Below are 14,622 nucleotides of genomic sequence, written 5' to 3' on the forward strand. Positions count from 1 at the left end.
AGGTTAATTAGATGCCAATTATTTTCGAATATACACTTTATTCACACTGAAAAATGAAACATTAGTACACTTAGCACTAAAACGCACACGGTCACACTTCGCGTATTTCTAATATCACTAAGCACAACACTGACCAAAGTCCATGGTAATAGCCAATAATCACAGATGTTCACTTTTTATCACTTCCAAGTTATCGCGACAATTGTAGCTTTCACACTGACTACCTGGCAGCAACTCTGCTTCTCTTATACATGTGGCTCGGTTGTTTCTCGCTGCCAGAATGTTCGCTTCCAGACTTTTATGGAGTGTGAAAAAATACCTTCTGTGAAAGCAACAAGCCAGTGTGTATCTTATGACGTATAATATAAGGGTGAGTTTCCAATGATGACGTCATCCAGCAATTTATGTGTATGGAACTCTTACTGTCAATTCTTTTCCTTTCTAGTGCATTCGATAGAGGGCCTACATACTAACAATGCGTCTATAGGAATCTTCTCGAAAGTCACTATTACGGAGATACACACATCAACAGTTTCCCATACCTAACACATATTAAAAGTTGGGTATGGGAAACTATTGTCACATTATTAGTAAAAATATTGTTACGAATATTGCAACAATATTTTTCTGAGAAATTACTACGAATTTCTGTTATTAATACTTCACAATCAACTGATCACTCTCACTCTTGACTAATCTTCAGACCTGCACTTGCTATAACTAGGACTTCTTACATAGTCATTCTTCAGTCTTAATATTTCTGCTTCTGAATGTAAACTAGCTTCCTACTTGGCGAATAGGACGTATTTATAACGCTACGTATCGAAGGTTCTCTGTACAAGAAAACAGTAGAATATTTTCCACTTTTCTTGAACAAATGCCAGACAGAACAACCTTTTTGAGATCACTAGAATGGCCACGACTTTTCTTGTAGGTATGTGGTAGCTATGTATGTGCCAGACAGAAAAGTATAAAATTCGATGACTTGGACGTGCATGCTACATAGGAAAGTACAATTCATAACTCGATTTAGTTGAGTCAACTGACAAAAGAAACGAGCAAATAGCATGCAGGCTGACTGGCGGGGGGGCGGCACAGGTGGCAATGCAGGCAGCCCCACAAGTGGGGGGGGGGGGGTTAAGAACAGAAAGTGAGCTATGCCTGCAATAAAAGTGTTGAATAAAGTATGACTTTAAAATACAGCCTGTTGGAATGATGTCCTTCCTCAAATTTAATGAGGCTGTGGTGCTCACCCAAAAGAAAATGATTGAGCATTTGGAGCTGCAAGCAAATTAGAATAGTATAATATGAAAAAATGTAAATTTGTAAATATTCTGTATGTGAATGTTCAGCAGGTTTTCCCTACTAACACCACCATTTCTTCTTTTTTTCTTAACTAGCTCACTTCCACACACTTACTGTCCTTCACTGATAGGGAATTGCCTGTTCTGAAAAACAGCTGATGTCTTTCAAATTCTGTCCTCCCAAATTCTGATTGCAAACAGTGGAACTGATGGCTGTCAGATCCAGTAAAACATTTAATTTTATAATTACCTAGCTATTCAAGATATCTTATTTCCTTTTCAACCTTTACATTGATTCCTTTATCATCAGCTATCTGGGGCAAAGACTACTATCTCAGTTTGCAGTCATCCACTACAATATTTGCAATACTACTATAAATTAATAATATTTATTCCCACTTCTCTTAATTTTGTTATTTTAGTTGAAAGAATCCACTTTGGCATTGGATTGGCCTCCTCTTTCATGGACAATACAGACTTGTGGTAACACTGTACTGGCAATGAGGTATAAAACCCAATGCCGACATTTTTGTTTATTTTCTATTACTGAACACTCATTTTTCCATATGTTCCAAGCAAATTATGCTACCACCATTACTATCTATACCACTGTTGTTATGCTCCATCAGTTTTTGTTAGAAACGTACCTCTTTCTTTCCATAGTCACCACCAGGATTCATTGTCCCAACAAATTTAAAGGATGGAGCAGCTGTAACAATACAAGAGCTGTCACCTGCACCATCAGAAACTGATCCTGTGCTACCTTTTTCAGAGAGCAGGAGTTTTCGCTCTGGCTCTGAAACAAGAAAAAACACCAGGTCAAATGATGGACTACATAAGCTTTATACTATCTCGATAAATATTTGCACTATTTGCTTAAAAAATCGCCTTGTGACAATTATTAAGCCTGTACTCAAGAATCATAGAAATGGAATTGGCTCATTCATAATCAATGAATGATCTCAGCCTATTACTGCTAGATTTATAGTATAACAGAGAGTTACTGGCAATTTCAAAGCAGTTTTCATATGTACAGAGTAAAATGCTTTGATAAATGACAGATGTGTAAGAAAGGACTTCAAATGAATCAACAAACCTAGTAATGAGTTCAATCTCTCCAACACGCTGTCATCAGCAAGTGATATTTCATCACAGAGAAACCATGATCCTTCTTCCATTGCCTTAATGAGGGGGCCATCTACCCATTCAAATAACTTCTGTGGACTGTCCTAGGAAAGACAAACAGCAACATTATATCCACTGGAAAATTAAATTGTCAGCATTACAGATTTTTTACCCTTGTACTACAGAACTCAGCCGTTAACTAAGATAATGCACAAAAATGGAAAAGAAGAATGTTTTGCAAACAATGGTAAATTTACAAATAACTATTAAACTTACATTATCATTAAGCTTTCAAACAGTGAGTAGGAAGACTGTCATAGCAGGAGATGTTAGGAAAGCAATAGTACATTATTATATTTAACATTTGTGTATCCTCTGAGAAATCATGTAAACTAGAAATCTGCATTACAGAAAGCACCACCTCATTTATGTGCTTATTTACTGCTCAATAATTAATCTATACTGTACAATATTCATTTAGGCATTAATTCATTGTGTTGTAGTTTTCATAATGAATGATAGTATTCAGTCACATAGAATAAATCAACATAACACATTAAAAGAAGTGCAGCCATCAACTAAATCTTTAGGCTGTATTAATATTTATCATGAACTATCTCCCCTCCTCCCCTTACCCTTTTTATCTTTGTCTTCCCTTGGGTCCATCATAACCTGGAGTTTCAGTGACCTGCCCTTCCTTTTTGAACTATCCTCAATCCATCTATCAGCAGTACTGACATATACCCTGAAGGTAACAAACAGCCACAAATTCTGTCTCATATTTTTACAGTTCTTGAGATGATTTTCCTTTTGAAATGTGAACTATCATTTAACTGTTACCTTCCACTCCTTTGAAAATGGTTTTACTCTGTAAAGATGTTTGCAGCTAACAACTTCTGACAGGTTATGATTTACAAATACAGTACATTATACAAAAATTTCAGTATATAATTTGCCTCTATATTTTAATTTCAACATTTTGTATTCTGGTGCAAATATCTTTAACAAGCTGCCTGCTACAACAGGAAAGAAACTGAGTTTAATAGCCCCGCCAAATGCGATATGGAAAATGCATCATCATTTCGTATAACTGCTACAACGTTTGGTGGGAATGCTGCACATTGTCTGACAGAGATGCTGCAAACTGTCTGGCAAGAGGACCGAGGCCGCCTTGCAGGCCTGTGAAATGCTGGCAATAGCTTGCCTTAAGCCACTCTCGTGGTTGCCAGTGTCAACATTCTTCAGCTATCTCTGTGTGCCTTATGAGGTGAAATGTGTGATTCCTCAGACTGTGTTAGATTTGTTTTCACACTTCACCCGTGTCTGCTGCTACCGGAATCTTGCTTGGAACTGGATTGTGGACATTTTTTTCTTCTCATAACTTGCCTGCCTTATCCTATGGTAAACTTATCCATTTACAGGATTTTGATACAGCATTTATTTAAACAGAGCATCACGAAGAAATGCGTATTGTGTGCTACCAACATAAATGATGAAAACTGGCTTGTAAGATTAGATGACCACTCATGTATTTCAAGCAATGCATAGGTGGTGTGTAGGGCAGTGTCACAATGTACAGTTCTAACTTCACCGAGTGACCTTTTGTTCAGTCATTCAACAGTTACTGGAACAACAGCAGAAGATAACATCAGTACTGCACTTCTTGAAATCTACTGCAGGAAGCTCGGCAGTGGCATCAACTACAGCCATCCTGGCATTCCATTGTCTGATGAGGCCAAGGAGGAATGGGACATCTACTAAAGACAACAGATACCTCATTTCCTGGCAAGTCAAGTAGCAGACTCACAGCAGCGCTGTACAATTTTGCTGACAACAAATCTGTATTTACACCATTTTGTGCAGGAACTATACCCATTATTAGATCCGTTAATATTCTCATTGAATAGAATCTATATTATATTATCTGACACTCATCCTCAAACTGTAAGCAAAGTGAAACTTCCTCGCAGATTAAAACTGTGTGCCCGACCGAGACTCGAACTCGGGACCTTCGCCTTTCGCGGGCAAGTGCTCTACCATCTGAGCTACCGAAGCACGACTCACGCCCGGTACTCACAGCTTTACTTCTGCAAGTATCTCGTCTCCTACCTTCCAAACTTCACAGAAGCTCTCCTGCGAACCTTGCAGAACTAGCACTCCTGAAAGAAAGGATACTGCGGAGATATGGCTTAGCCACAGCCCCCAGGAACAGTGAATGCGTAAGTAGAATTAGACCCATATCCTAAACCAAGAACTGATTAATTGTTCATGCAGCTTTGAATTCAGCAATGCTTTTCCATGACAGATCGGTCCAACACTTATTTTTGCCCTCCCCCTTCAGACCAAGAGCCCCAAAAAATTACTTACTGTCATCAACACTCGTTTCAGGGTGCATCAATACAACAGGTTACAATTCAGGTGCCCCAGCAACAGTCCAAAGATGTCTGGAACAACTTATGAAACCTATTCCACAATATGTTAATTACCTTGATGACAATATCATCACAGATAAAACAAATGATGAACATCTGCATAGTATATAACTATTGTCTGAGCAGTTTTCACAGCAAAGTCTTAAATGTAGCAATTCCAAATGTTCTCCCTCACCCCTTCCAACCTATTGTGACATATGTAAGGCACATCAAAAGAAAGGAAGGTCTCAATCCAAATTGCGAGAATCTCAGAGCACTTGAAAAACTGGAATTTCCCAGCAAACTAAAATTTTCTGATGAACTGAAACTCAAACCTGGGATCTCTGCCTTTAGTGGAACAAGTGCTCTACTGAGCTATCTGCCCCCACAGCTTTACGACCACCAGATCCTCTTCTTCTACCTTCCCAATTTCACAGAAGTTCTCCTGTGTACTTTGCATGACTTGCCCTCCTGGAAGAAATGATATTTAGGAGACATGGATTGCCACTCCCTGAGGGATTGTTTCCAAAATGAATTTTCACTCTGCAACAGAATGTGTGCAAATTTGAAACTTTCTGGTAGATTAAAACTGTGTGTTAGATCAAGACTCGAACCTGAGGCCTTTGTCTTTTGCAAGGAAGTGAAGCTGAGAAGGTAGATTGTGAGTACTGCTTAAATACTTCAGTCAACAGAACTCTTGCCCACAAAATGTTTCAGGTCCGAGTCCCAGTCTGTCACATAGTTTTAATCTACCAGAAAGTTTCAAATCAGGACACAATCTGCTGCAGAGTGAAAACTCATTCTGAAACTGAGCAATTGCCTGCTCCCAACAACCTTGAAACATTTGCAAGTCCATCAGTAAATAACATGTGATTTATACCTTGAGCAGCCAATATCTCTCACCTTAACTCAAGAAGGCACAACATTTGAGTGGTTTCAGGCTCGACAAAACTTTTTTCAAAAACTCAAAACCAATAAAGACTAGTTGTGTCCTGGTCCTAGCAACTGGCAGTCTTATCCCATAAATTTCCAAATGGGTCTGAGAGGTTTTTGGTTTTTTCATTAAAACAATGTCACCAATATAAGAGCAATATTCTCAAATTTAAAGGAAGCTCTGATCATTATTTTTGATGTACATAAATCTAAAATCGTTGTATACAGCAACATCTTTCACCTTACTACTACTCACAAGTATTTTCTTTCCCAATTCGGGCCATAACAAAAGTGCCCGACTGAACGGAACTACCACTTTAGAACTGGGTCTTATACTTGCCAAATTTTCATTATTCCCTTTATTAATACCCATTATAAAAACATTCAAATGCAGATGCATTATCTACATTGCCTATGATTCGTGATTGAGAGATCAACAGCAAGAAACTATACACTTCCAAATGGACAACCTGTGCGGAAGATCCAGCCAGTCAATTATCATCTAAAGTTCAATTATAATTCACTGTGGCCTATGTGCGAAATAACATTGTCAGCTCACCAGAGGTTATTCGTTCGCCTGCACTAAAGAGAACAAATCTGCCCCCAGTGTACTCAAATTGTATAGCCAACAGGAATGTGGGGGAGAAATCGTGTGTCGACTGGTGGACCCTGCTGAAAAAGTGTTGGCCCAAGCAGCAAGTTCTCAGGTAACTAGGGCATAAATGGTAAACTTACGTTTCTAAGACAATTGCCTCTTGGGCCAACCGATGCTGACAGGTGGCCTTGCAAAACACGCAGGTTGCACGCAACTGTAACCTTTACAAGCAATCATCTATGAAAAACTTAATTTTCTACCTGGATGCTCCCTAAAGATGTCCACACCTATTCTGCCCTGACTAATCACATTCTGCGCCTGTAAACATTGCACTGTCCAAGCCTTGAAGGAATTCACCATCACATCCAGAACAAAGAAACAGCTACAGAGCAGATTCCATTCTAAGCACAACAATGCAGTACGTGCAACAAAGGTGCCAACCATGCTATTAACAGAAGAACATCTCCTCCTTTTCCACATGCTGCAAAGCAAGATAAATTCCAAAGTTTCAAAGGCATGCTTTTCTCGAAATTTGAAAATGAAGTATGCAGGGTTTTCATTCTATCTTGCTTCTGACACTGTATTTTTAATTTACTATGCTAACTACAATGGGAAATTACAAGGATGAAAAATTTTGCTAGGAGGTATGTTTACTTGTCAAAAATTAACAAATACATTCTACATGTTGTGCAGAATCATCTAGCATGTAGAATGTATCACACAGCAGCTACACAAAGTTTTTTGTCGTGGCTAAAGCTCACATGCCTGTGGAAATGTCTCCAGAGTGATTTTGCTGGATCTTTTCTGGGAGCTATGCGGCTCATTGTAAGAGATTCATATTCCCCTTTCCTACACGCAGTCAAGTTACCGTGTACCACGACGGTAGACACTTTATTAGAAACTAGCTGACCAACAAGGCACGCTTGGGTATTCATTTTGCCAGTTTTCTATTAGAACTGAAAACAAAAAAATGAACTCTGTTTATAGTGTAAGTTTCTGTATACTGGATACACCTGCATCACATACCTAATCGCGATTTTGTAAATGTCTCTATGGCAATGTCTCTTCATAGCTCTACAGATGTCTGTCGTTTTCCCCTACAGCCATTTGTAGTTCGCAGCTGAGAGCTGTCAAAAGTGCTGTCAGGATTCAGGTGTCAGGGATTTCCTTACATCGACTCCACTGTAAGGGTGCTTTAGTAGTAAGAAATAAATGTATTAAAACTATATGCACGATACGACTTTTTTTTTTATGCATCTCGGTGTTTGTGAAGACACATCTCGAACTACGTGTCATAGAATGACACATTTCTGTAAGTACTTTCAGCAGTGTATGTGGATACTGTCTGCAAAATATGTTGTGGACAGAGTTAGTAGCAAGCAAGTAATAAACTTAAATGTCATGCATGATGCAGCAATTTTTTACGCATCTCACTGTTAATGACATCATATCTCCTGAACTATCATATGAAGATGGGTCTTACCCCCACAGTGGTTGTTTCCTGACAGTAAGGGACGTGTGTACCAAGTCTGATTGAAATCAGTCCACTGGTTTAGGAGGAGATGTGGCGCACGCCGCACTCCCCCCCCCCCCCCCCCCCCTCCCAACAACAACAACAACAACAACAACAACAACACACACACACACACACACACACACACACACACACACACAGAGAGAGAGAGAGAGAGAGAGAGAGAGAGAGAGAGAGAGAGAGAGAGAGATTGAGGGTACAGTCCAAGCCCTTCTGACTGACAGATAGACAAGAATTTACAGAAACATATTACATTGTCAAGTGGCTGTTTGCAGTTCTTAATAACTTCCATTTAGTGTATATCAGTCAAAAGATATATGTGGAACAGCTTTTAGCAATCATAATATTATCAGGGGTAATCAAAACACTTTGTTTGAAGGCCGTACAGTTCAGAATTGGTATGCCAATCAGGCAACATCGCTGTAAACACTGACATAATCATCTCACTGCTGCACCAAGTTGAAGATACCCGTTTGGTTAAACACCATGTTCTGCTCCTGAAGAAGTCCATAACTACCAGCTGCACGTCCTCAGCCAACAGAAACTGTCAACACTTCAACACCATTTTTAAGGAACCAAAGGCATGCTAATCGCATCGGGAGAGATCAGGACTATAGGGCAGGTGCTCGAGTGTCTCCCGAGTCGACACCATTTCTGTGTTACAATATTTGTTATATCATGAAGCACCGGCACCCAGAACTTGGCACACCATTCCGAAATTGGTGTTTTTGAGATACATGTTGCCCCATACACATTCTTCATTCTGCAACAGATGTGTACCAGTGTTTGTCCATTGGCATCCAAGAAAAGAATAACAGCACACTGGTACTGTTCGATGCATTTGGAGATAATGTCACCACAGATCACATTTTTGCATTTACCGCACACGTGTTGGAAAGACACGAGTTCCACACTAAGCCCTTGCCTACATATCACAACAGAGTCACGCCAAGTTGCAGCAACAGCCTCAAATGGAAATTTTTTGATCATCCCTTACATTTTTCCTGAGACATTCGCAACAATTTCATTTAACTTGCAGATGATGGGGGTCCAGCTCCCGTCATCTGGATGCCTGTATTAACCCTTCATAAGCATGCAACTAAAAACCGTAACAAGTCAGAAAAATAAAAACAAACAGTTATTCAGACACGAAGTTCTCATCTTACTTTAAAAACGGCAATTCCAGGTTCACTGCTCCGTTTATTCATGTAACCTTCCAACCATCAAAGCATTCCTTCCCTACAATGCTGAACACCAATCACAACAGCTACAAGTGGCATCAGCTGCCTCTCTGTGCACTGGCTAGTTCAGTAAATATGTATACTACTCCAATATTCTGCAGTGAGCCATCAGCCATTCTTCCCAAAGATTTTACAGGGGAAATGAAGAGAGAAAACATGCCAATGATTGTCAATGCAAAAGCTTTTACATTCACCATACTACTGCAAAATCTAAAAAGAAGGCCCAAAAAAACGAGTTTAATGAGGAAATAAATAGCCTTTCATTGTGATGGCACACATATTATTATTGTTTACTGATAATCATCAGTGAAGTTTGTATAAAATAAGTAATTCGCATCAGATGATTTGATTTCCAAATTTTCAGTTTTTTTCTATTTTTTTTTTTTTAGCCTCTTATAGATTATCTAAAAACCTCTAGTCTACAGAATGAAGTTTATGACAGCTAATTTTCTGCCAAGGTATTTATCAACAACTTCTACATCCCTGAGGGTTCATGATAGGAGCTATGGAATCCCACGAATGAATGAAGCAGCAATTGAAGAATATAATTCTATAAAAATTAACACTGAAGGCCCTTGCATTCTACAATTGTCAAATTTGAGATGAATATGAATTACTGAAAACTTACTCAGTTTAGTACAATGTGTGATTTAGAGGAGGCATTACTTTTGTGTAAAGACATATGACTCCATTCAACTCTTTTTCTTCTTCTTTTCATATGAAAATACTGAGGTGGGTGTGGTATAATTAAATAGTTATACAGGGAGATTTGGTTCAGAATGTTAAGAATGTTGCATTTCGTTAACATATACTGGAAAAGCAGTGCCATTCTAAAAGCATGATACTCACATACAATTTTAAAAAGTGATACAAAAGAACTACAGTAGCTACATAGGAATCAGCCTATTGGATGTAGTGGGTAAAGTGTATTACAGAATTCTGCACAAGTGGAGTAAAGTGATATTATGAAGCTTGGTATGTTAGATAAAAATGAAATTTAGGAAAGGCAACATATCTCCTTTGATAAAGCATGTTAAATCACAACATATTTTTAACAACATTACAAAGCTTTTTAGAATTTTCACATTTAAACATTGTATCCATCATGAAGAAGAGGGCATACCCAGATTTTACTCTGAAAATAAAGCAAACTTGTGAGATATAAATGGCAGCCCAACATAGGATGTCAAAAATACAAAGTGGTCAAGATGGTATCACTGCTAATTTATTACAGTAATGGTAAAATTATACGGGGATGCATGCTGAACTGTTATTACAGCTCAAAAGTTGTTGTTTTCTAAAAAGAACTTACAAAATTCAAAAATTATGTTATTTTCTAATATGATGAAAATGTCATTTTGGTATAAATTTCATGTCCAGATCAAAATGGCTTCCTTTAACATTTCGGAAGTACATACCACAGACGTTAAAACTAGACAACAAAGCATACACATCCACTGTTGAAATAAAAATAACTGCTTCAAAATAATATAATTTAATACTTCTTGCAAAATAATAATTGCTCAGAAGATGCTACGAGAAGGAAACTAAATATTCATATATAAAAACAAAGATGAGGTGACTTACCGAACAAAAGCGCTGGCAGGTCGATAGACACACAAACAAACACAAACATACACACAAAATTCAAGCTTTCGCAACAAACTGTTGCCTCATCAGGAAAGAGGGAAGGAGAGGGGAAGACGAAAGGAAGTGGGTTTTAAGGGAGAGGGTAAGGAGTCATTCCAATCCCGGGAGCGGAAAGACTTACCTTAGGGGGAAAAAAGGACGGGTATACACTCGCACACACGCACATATCCATCCACACATACACCTACCACATGTCTGTATGTTATATATAACAACAAAGATGAGGTGACTTACCGAACGAAAGCGCTGGCAGGTCGATAGACACACAAATATACACACAAAATTCTAGCTTTCACAACCAACGGTTGCCTCATCAGGAAAGAGGGAAGGAGAGGGAAAGATGAAAGGATGTGGGTTTTAAGGGAGAGGGTAAAGAGTCATTCCAATCCCGGGAGCGGAAAGACTTACCTTAGGGGGGAAAAAAAGGACAGGTATACACTCGCGCACACGCACATATCCATCCACACATACACCTACCACATGTCTGTATGTGAGGATGGATATGTGCGTGTGTGCGAGTGTATACCTGTCCTTTTTTCCCCCTAAGGTAAGTCTTTCTGCTCCCGGGATTGGAATGACTCCTTACCCTCTCCCTTAAAACCCACTTCCTTTCGTCTTCCCCTCTCCTTCCCTCTTTCCTGATGAGGCAACAGTTTGTTGCGAAAGCTTGAATTTTGTGTGTATGTTTGTGTGTCTATTGACCTGCCAGCGCTTTTGTTCGGTAAGTCACCTCATCTTTGTTTTTATATATAATTTTTCCCACGTGGAATGTTTCCTTCTATTATATTGAAACTAAATATTCAAATTGATAAATGTTATGACATGCCTTAATCGAACTGGATTTTTGCTAACATTTGTACAGAGGCAGTATTTTTCAATTACATGAAGGCAACTTACATCATCTTGGCTACGATGCCTAACAGGACGTAGACCTCCCAGGAAATCAGAGCCCTCTGTGTGCATGTGACAGTTCAGTGTGTAGAGAGTGTGACCCTGTAGAGCTGCAAGGTGCTGGACTACAGTTGTCTTTCCACAGCCAGTTTCACCCACCAGAAGCACTGGTTCATCGAACTCAAATGCTTTATCTGCAACAAAGTGGTATGAGTTCGATATAGAACAGTTTTCAAACACACACAACATAAAACATTAAAAAAGACAGAGAGAGCTGCACAGATTACTGAACTGGCTACTGCACCTACAGCCCACAGCTGACATAAGTCAGAGCACTACAGCAAGCGTAGTGTGCAGTGACATTCAAATGGCACGCCCGCAACTACTCGAAGCAGTCGCCAGGGGCAGCTGGTCACCGACCGTTGTTTCCGAGAGCACCACATGCCCACAGCATTACACCGACGACACCTGGTGTGGATAGCGTCTTTATAAGGAGGTGCATGGGCCTCTGGGCCTTCAGTTGTCAGTAGCATCGAGATGTGTAATATGCTTTCATATATTCTAGTTGATGTCACTCTGTGACTTAATAAATTTGTATCTCTTTCACAGTCGTGTCTTTTGTCACGTTCCTTGTATGACTAGAAGTGGTGATGCGTGAGGATGGAATTTTCATACAACTCAGGTTTTGTGGTTTTCCTGCCGTTTGTCTCTCCCGTGCAAGATTTACTGCAGCTACTTCTGCAACAACAGCAGGTACATACAGCCATGCTGGAACAGTTATCTGCTACATTGAGCCAGGCTGAGCTACTGGATATTTCCCCCACAGGTGGTGCCACAAAAAAATCCATATAAGGCTTGCCTTGCACCCCAGTTTTGGAGAATGGTCCCCAGTCCATGGTACAAACTTTCAAGGCCTCTGTGCACACAATGGCATTTGCTAGAGCACAGTACCTTCCTTCCATCCAGAGTTGCGCAGGTACATAGGCGATTTCCCGGCTGAGGAAGTTCTCACATTTTTTTTTCAATCTCTTACAGAATGACACCAATGGGTCCAAGAGCCCCACTGAGCTCTGGCACATTCATCAGTCGTCTGCACTGCTCGACCTTTTGCCGTTGGGTACGTCCTCCCAGCAGTGACAGTTTTGTCAACTTTCCTGGTCAGCACACCAGCATGAGCCACGATGACTGGATGGCACCCTCACTGAATTCTGGCCTTCATCCACAGGTAGTGTGGTCACCTGGTCTTCAAAGATCGCACTGAAAATAGACCCGGGGCACGCCACCAGAATCAGAGCCTCTCCTATCCACTGCAGCCCATGCCTCCACCCCTTGTTGTGGACTTCGACATCCAGACGGCTGCTGCCCCTTGTTGCTGCTCTGGTCCACCAGTCCCCCTGGGGCCTGCGGGCAGCATGCTTGCCCTCCTCCCACTCACTTCACCCATTCGGACAAATTGGGAACTTCTCGTACCTTCAGCTGCCGCCCTCAGCACTGCCCTGGACATCTCTTCAGTAACAGCATTGTGGACAGCAATGCCCGGTCTTTCCCCTCGCAAGGAAAGAGGAATGTAATAACCCACCATTCGCTGCACCTACCACATCAGCGAACGAAGTCAGACCACTGCAGCAAGCTCAGTGTTCCCCAACATTCCAGCAGTGCACACGCAGTTAACCATGGCGGCTGCCAGTGACAGCCTGGTCACCAACCACCGTCTCCAGGTCTGCTGTGCACACGCAGTACTATACCAGCAACACGTGACACGGATGGGACCTTCATAAAGCCTGCGCACCCTCAGCCGTTAAGTAACGAGACGTGTAACATTCTAGTTGATGACGTTCAGTGATACAAGAATTTTTTATCTCTTTTACGGCCCTGTGTTTCCTTATGTTCCTAGTTAGAACAGAACTTTTGACGATGTCATGTTTGGAAAGAGACCGGGGCCATAAATGTTTTGTATCATACATCTTACATGCAATTTGTAAATACAATGTTGTGTTGTAAATTAAATGGTAAACAACATTTTGTAATGTCCTAACAACAAAATGTATCAGTGTGTAGATAAACTCTATGTATCGTGTTTTTGTATGTATGTACAGGGCTATTACAAATGATTGAAGCGATTTCATAAATTCACTGTAGCTCCATTCATTGACATATGGTCACGACACACTACAGATACGTAGAAAAACTCATAAAGTTTTGTTCGGCTGAAGCCGCACTTCAGGTCCCTGCCGCCAGAGCGCTCGAGAGCGCAGTGAGACAAAATGGCGACAGGAGCCGAGAAAGCGTATGTCGTGCTTGAAATGCACTCACATCAGTCAATGATAACAATTCAACGACACTTCAGGACGAAGTTCAACAAAGATCCACCAACTGCTAACTCCATTCGGCGATGGTATGCGCAGTTTAAAGCTTCTGGATGCCTCTGTAAAGGGAAATCAACGGGTCGGCCTGCAGTGAGTGAAGAAACGGTTGAACGCGTGCGGGCAAGTTTCATGCGTAGCCCGCGGAAGTCGACGAATAAAGCAAGCAGGGAGCTAAACGTACCACAGCCGACGGTTTGGAAAATCTTACGGAAAAGGCTAAAGCAGAAGCATTTCTTAAACAGGAGATTGGAAAACCGATGGATCGGTCGTGGTGGAGATCATGATCAACAATTCATGTCATGGCCTCCACGCTCTCCTGACTTAACCCCATGCGATTTCTTTCTGTGGGGTTATGTGAAAGATTCAGTGTTTAAACCTCCTCTACCAAGAAACGTGGCAGAACTGCGAGCTCGAATCAACGATGCTTTCGAACTCATTGATGGGGACATGCTGCGCCGAGTGTGGGAGGAACTTGATTATCGGCTTGATGTCTGCCGAATCACTAAAGGGGCACATATCGAACATTTGTGAATGCCTAAAAAAACTTTATGAGTTTTTGTATGTGTGTGCAA

General features: G+C 40.6%; 1 protein-coding gene across 1 annotated transcript in view; it reads right to left on the reverse strand.

Annotated features, from left to right (window-relative positions):
* Positions 1–14,622, reverse strand: part of LOC126418802 (midasin-like) — a 298,364-nt gene that overhangs the window by 125,290 nt on the left and 158,452 nt on the right. The window contains exons 24-26 of the mRNA XM_050085737.1: positions 11,691–11,878; positions 2,401–2,533; positions 1,952–2,100 (exon numbers count right to left, since the gene is read on the reverse strand). Coding sequence (XP_049941694.1) covers positions 1,952–2,100; positions 2,401–2,533; positions 11,691–11,878 — 470 coding nt within the window. The remainder of the gene's footprint in view (positions 1–1,951; positions 2,101–2,400; positions 2,534–11,690; positions 11,879–14,622) is intronic.

Source organism: Schistocerca serialis, chromosome 9, assembly GCF_023864345.2.
Source record: "Schistocerca serialis cubense isolate TAMUIC-IGC-003099 chromosome 9, iqSchSeri2.2, whole genome shotgun sequence".
Lineage (NCBI taxonomy): Eukaryota > Metazoa > Arthropoda > Insecta > Orthoptera > Acrididae > Schistocerca > Schistocerca serialis.